Consider the following 5,700-nt stretch of genomic DNA (forward strand, 5'->3'; position numbering starts at 1 on the left):
CCCACCTGCCTGCCCTTCAGCCCTGGGGTTAACCGCCCTCCTGGCCAGCTCCTAATCTTGCTTGACCCGTCCCCCCACCCCCAGCACTGGGCCTGCCCCAAGGTGACAGTGCAGAGTACAAAGCGCCTTTCTCCCCCCTCAGCTGTTTTCCAGGACTTGCCCTTTGAGGATCCTCGCTGGGGCCAGGCTCTTTAGCCTCCTCGCCTCCCCACCACCGCCTGCAGAGGCCATGGACGACGGCTCCTTCGTACAGCACAGCGTGCGGGTCCTCCAGGAGCTCAACAAGCAGCGGGCGAAGGGCCAGTACTGCGACGCCACCCTGGACGTAGGGGGTCTGGTGTTCAAGGCCCACTGGAGCGTGTTGGCCTGCTGCAGCCACTTCTTCCAGAGCCTCTCTGGGGAGGGCTCGGGGGGCAGCATCGTGCTCCCAGCCATCTTCGCAGAGATCTTCGGGCTCCTCCTGGACTTCTTCTACACGGGCCACCTCGCCCTCACGTCTGGCAACAGGGATCAGGTACTCCTGGCGGCCAAGGAGCTGCGGGTGCCGGAGGTGGTGGAATTGTGCCAGAGCTTCAAACCCCACGTGCCCGCCGGCCCAGCAGCGGGCGGCCCCAGCAGAGGGGTCCCCCGAGGTGGTGGTGGCTGCGGGCCGGAACCTGCCGGCCTGGAGGAAGAGGAAGTGGTGAAGACCCTGGGTCACGTCTCCAAGGATTCCGAATTCAGCAACAGCAACAGCCCTCCGAGGCCTCCGCTTGGTCTCCCCCTTCCGAGCGACAGCCCCCCTTTCCTGCGTGGGAAACTCAAGCAGGCCCTGAAGCTTTGTCCTCCTGAAGATGACAAGGAGCCTGAGGATTGCAAAGTGGCCCCCAGACCCTTTGAGGCAGAAAGTGTCCAGCTGGAGGGCGGGAGCAACGAGGTAATGAGGGTGTGAGATAGGGGGTTCTGTGGCTGCTGAGATGGTTGGTTGCTTTGGTTTGTTTGCTTTGGGGCGCTGTCTTGGGAGGGCTCAGGAGTTCCTTCTAGCTCTGCTCTCGGGGATCACTTCTCTCTGTGCTCCAGGGGATCTTCTGGGGGGCTCGGTCAGCCCTGTGCAAGGCAAGCGCTCTCCCCATTATGCTATTGCTCTGACCCTTACTACTAAGATCACCTGGACCACAGATGGTCACCTTTTAAAGTTAAAGAAGGGGTTTCTTTAAAATTAGGGAGCCAGGGCCAGAGTGATAGCACAGTGGTAGGGGGTTTGCCTTGCACATGGCCGATCCAGAACAGACCCAGGTTCGATTCCTGCCATCCCAAATGTCCCGAGCCTGCCAGGAGCGATTTCTGAGTACAGAGCCAGGAGTAACCTGAGCACCTGTGGGTGTGGCCCCAAAACAAAACAAAAAAATAATAAGATTAGGGAGCTCAGAGCTCTCCCCCCTATGCTTGTATGTTTTGGGGAGAATGGCCCAGTATTCCTCTTGGGAATGAAATTCGGCCCTACTCATCCCCACAAATTGAGCCGGGGCTCATTCTCCAAAACCCTGAGGGAGCTGGAGCACTGAGGGAGCACTGCCTGCTCACCCATGACCCTCACACTTCCCTTGCCCATCCCTACCACCCCCGACCCCATCCCCGACTCTCCCACCTTAGTGGGAAGTGGTGGTTCAGGTGGAGGATGACGCGGACGGGGACGACGTGTCGGAGACAGAGACGGAGCTGGTGCAGGCCCGGAGGAAAGCAGACGTGCTTGGCCAGGCCGGGGACAGCGGCAAAGGCCCCGCGGTGCCCGTTGAGTGCCCGACGTGCCACAAAAAGTTCCTCAGCAAATACTACCTGAAAGTCCACAACAGGTAGACCAGCGTTTCTTTTTTCCTACTTTCTCCTTCCTGTTTTCCTATTTCTATTTCCTCCTGCTGCCTGTATTCCCGCATTGGGGTCCCAGACCTGGGCTCCCTCGGTGGTCCATGCAGAACCTGGCTAGGGTGGGTCTGTGTGACATTACTGGGGTGTCATCTCTGCCAGCTGGTTCCCTACCTCTCTTGGGGGGGGGGTTCCTTGGCTTCCACTCACTTCTGTGCTGTGGGTGGAGCAAGGTCTGGGGTTGGTGTGGGGCCAACTCAGACCTTTGCATTTCCCGAGCCTGCAGTGTGCCTTGGGTGCCCATCTTTTGGGTTGGTGCCACCCGTGTCTTGGGAAGGAGGGTGAGGGCGGAGCCTCGTTCTGTTGTAGCAGCTGAGATGTGGCTCAGGTACAAGAGAGAGGCCCTGGCTCTGCCAGGTGTGGCCCTGATAACTCCTGAGCACCCCGTGTCTCTGGGCTGTGAACACCCTCATGTTCCCCCTCTGAAAGGCAAACATCATTTGTTGAAAAGCACAAGCCACCATACCTTTATCTTTTGCTTGTTTGTTTTGGGGGCTACACCCAATGGTGCTGTGGGGCTGGCAGGCTTGGGGGATTCCGTAGGGTGCCAGAGATTGAACCCAAGTCTTACCCACTATACTGTCTTCCTGCCCCAGAAGCCAGGGTCTTGGCAAGGTACCAGATGCCACAAAACCTTTTTGTTTGCTTTGTCTCAGGGCGACTCCTGGGGCACAGGTTGAGAGTGACTCTGGGGAGCTGCAGAGCAGGAGGCTCAGCCCACCCAGCCTCTGGCCCACACGAGGCATTCGTTTTTTTTTGTTGGTGTTTTGGGTCATACCCAGCAACGCTCAGGAGTTACTCCTGGCTCTACGCTCAGAAATCACCCCCAGCAGGCTCAGGGGATCATATGGGATGCCGGGATTCGAACCACCGTCCTTCTGCATGAAAGGCAAACGCCTTACCTCCAAGTTATCTCTCTGGCCCCTACGAGGCATTTTTGTTGGAAAATACCTGGACCGCTACTGGGGCCAGTGCCTTGAGACAATGGGACAGGCTTTAACTCCTGGTCAGCTTTCACGGGCACCTTAACCTCCTTCTTTCTACCCCTTCAACCTCCATGCTCACTTATCTGTGTATATGATTGGGCGGGGGGTGTCCCACAGCAGGCCTGGCACGCACGAGTGTCTGGGTCGTAGCCCCCACGGAGAGATGTGCCCACACCCTCAGCACAGTGAGCCATGGGTGTTCAGATTTCAAGTGAATTGTGGGGGGCACCTGGTTCTACGTGCCCCCTCAACTGCCTTTGGCTCCCAACAGGAAACACACGGGGGAGAAGCCCTTCGAGTGCCCCAAGTGTGGCAAGTGTTATTTTCGGAAGGAGAACCTTCTAGAACATGAAGCCCGGAACTGTGTGAACCGCTCAGAACAGGTATTTTGGGGGACCCCCTCTGGAATGACAGTTGGAGATACAGGTGTGTGACACACCTGTGTGACTCTTCCTGTCCTGCCAGGCTCTTCTTGACACTTTCTTGGGGTGCGGTGCATGGGGGAAGGTGCGGGGCTGGCCGGAGGCTCCGCTGCTCTGCATGGGGGCCTGGCCTGGCACCCCCCACATATCCCTGTGCTCTTCTGCCAGGTCTTCTCGTGCTCCGTGTGCCAGGAACCCTTCCGGCGCAGGATGGAGCTGCGGGTCCACATGGTGTCGCACACGGGCGAGATGCCGTACAAGGTCAGTTGGCTCTGGCGGTGTCCCGTGTCCAGAAGGCAGGCTCAGTGGCCTTGGGCTAGCTGGGCACAGGCTCATTGAGCCCTGGGGGGGGTGTAGCTCGAGGCCACACGACAGATCTTGGGGTCTGGCATGAGGCTGTGCCGTGGCTCACAGGTCTGGGGCCTTTCTTGCAGTGCTCGTCCTGCTCCCAGCAGTTCATGCAGAAGAAGGATCTGCAGAGTCATATGATCAAGCTGCACGGAGCCCCCAAGCCTCATGCTGTGAGCTCGGGGCTGTCCGGGTCGGGGTGGGTGTGAGTGCCGGGGCAGGCCACCCCCAACCCCGGACTCCAGCCTCACTGGCTCGTTCTGCCCGCAGTGCCCCACCTGCGCCAAGTGCTTCTTGTCCCGCACGGAGCTGCAGCTGCACGAGGCCTTCAAGCATCGTGGGGAGAAGCTGTTCGTGTGCGAGGAGTGTGGGCACCGGGCCTCGAGCCGCAATGGACTGCAGATGCATATCAAGGCCAAGCACAGGTGCGCCACGGTCATGGACGGGCTCCTGGGCACCAGCTGACACCCTTCCCACTGTTTTTTTCTTTTTTTTTTTTTTATGGTGGGGGGACTGTTTTGGGGCTAGACCCCATGAAACTCAGAGCTTATTCCAGGCTCTGCACGCAGGAATCATTCCCACCTCCTATTGATGCTCAGGGGGACCCCATGTGATGCTGGGGATCAAACCCGGGTTGTCGGTGTGCAGAGCAAGGGTCCTCTCTGTTGCACTGTTGTGCTCCCCTTGACCCCCAGTGTGGACTGCTGCCCTTTCCCCCAGCCTGCCCAGCCCTTTTTCCTCCTGTCTGGCAGTTGCTGGCAGCCCTGGGTGCAGCGTTCCCCAGCTCTAGAGGCCCAGCGTGCTTCCAGCCAGGGTTGTGAGCAGGGGCCAACCTTGTGGGTTGATGAACCGGCCCGTCTCCCCCACCACACACACATCCCCCGCAGGAACGAGAGGCCGTACGTCTGCGAGTTCTGCAGCCACGCGTTCACTCAGAAGGCCAATCTCAACATGCACCTGCGCACGCACACGGGCGAGAAGCCCTTTCAGTGCCACCTATGTGGCAAAACCTTCCGAACTCAAGGTGAGATGGGGACCCCTGCTGGCCTGCCCCAGAGCCGGCCAAGACCCAGTGGCCGAACCCGGGTTCCTACACGAACCCTTCTCCAGACCCGGCCAGTGGTCGAGTCTCTCCTTGTCCTGCTGAGCCTGTCCCTGTCCTGCAGCCAGCCTAGACAAGCACAACCGCACCCACACGGGGGAGCGGCCCTTCAGCTGCGAGTTCTGTGAGCAGCGCTTCACCGAGAAGGGCCCTCTGCTGCGGCATGTGGCCAGCCGTCACCAGGAAGGCCGCCCCCACTTCTGCCAGATCTGCGGGAAGACCTTCAAAGGTGAGGTCTGGTACTGGGCCTTCCTGCTGCTTGGGGTGCCACTGCCTGGCCCCATGCATAAAGCACCGAGGCCCCAGGGTGCTGTGGCACCTCAGTTCTCGGAAGTGGAGATTTGTTGTGCCCCCCAATATCCCCAGCTACAGTTGTAAGTCCTGAACCCTGAAACTCTCCACCCCCCCATTTCCCGCCGCTTCATGCTGTGCTCCCCCCCCCCAACTCCCAGCGGTGGAACAGCTGCGTGTGCATGTCCGACGGCACAAAGGGGTGAGGAAGTTCGAGTGCACAGAGTGTGGCTACAAGTTCACCCGCCAGGTGGGCCTTAAGCGATTCTCCAGTGCCCCACCCAGCCCTGAGCCCCTGCACTGCCCTGTCTTCTGGTGTCCACTCCGGCCCTGAGCCCCTGCCCTCCTCCCCGTACCCCAGGCGCACCTGCGGAGGCACCTGGAGATCCACGACCGCGTGGAGAACTACAACCCACGGCAGCGCAAGCTCCGGAACCTGGTCATCGAGGACGACAAGGTGGTGGTGGCGCTGCAGCAGCCGGCCGAGCTGGACGTGGGCTCTGCCAAGGTCATTGTGGAGTCCCTGGCCCAGGGTGGCCTGGCGGCCCCACTCCCCAGCATCCCCGAACCTCCCCTGATCATCACCGCCGCCATCCCCGAGGACTGTGACACGTAGCTCCCCCACCCCCAATAAACCTGTGACTCTGAA

At 60.1% G+C, this 5,700-nt stretch overlaps 1 protein-coding gene across 1 annotated transcript; it reads left to right on the top strand.

The window, feature by feature from the left end:
• Positions 1 to 227: 227 nt before the first annotated feature.
• ZBTB48 (zinc finger and BTB domain containing 48) lies at positions 228 to 5,700 on the top strand. The gene is made up of 10 exons (XM_049775322.1): positions 228 to 916; positions 1,633 to 1,832; positions 3,160 to 3,271; positions 3,479 to 3,571; positions 3,745 to 3,831; positions 3,929 to 4,083; positions 4,546 to 4,682; positions 4,825 to 4,989; positions 5,213 to 5,301; positions 5,413 to 5,700. The coding sequence occupies exons 1-10, from the start codon at positions 230 to 232 to the stop codon at positions 5,665 to 5,667; spliced, it is 1,980 nt and encodes a 659-aa protein (XP_049631279.1). The 5' UTR covers positions 228 to 229; the 3' UTR covers positions 5,668 to 5,700.

This window comes from Suncus etruscus, chromosome 6 (assembly GCF_024139225.1).
Source record: "Suncus etruscus isolate mSunEtr1 chromosome 6, mSunEtr1.pri.cur, whole genome shotgun sequence".
Classification (NCBI taxonomy): Eukaryota; Metazoa; Chordata; class Mammalia; order Eulipotyphla; family Soricidae; genus Suncus; species Suncus etruscus.

Excerpts from the sequence above, each read along its gene's own strand:
- ZBTB48 (XM_049775322.1), top strand. The coding sequence starts at position 230 with ATGGACGACGGCTCCTTCGTACAGCACAGCGTGCGGGTCCTCCAGGAG. Across the intron at positions 917-1,632 it reads TGGAGGGCGGGAGCAACGAG|TGGGAAGTGGTGGTTCAGGT; the intron begins GTAATGAGGGTG and ends CTCCCACCTTAG. Across the intron at positions 1,833-3,159 it reads TACCTGAAAGTCCACAACAG|GAAACACACGGGGGAGAAGC; the intron begins GTAGACCAGCGT and ends GGCTCCCAACAG.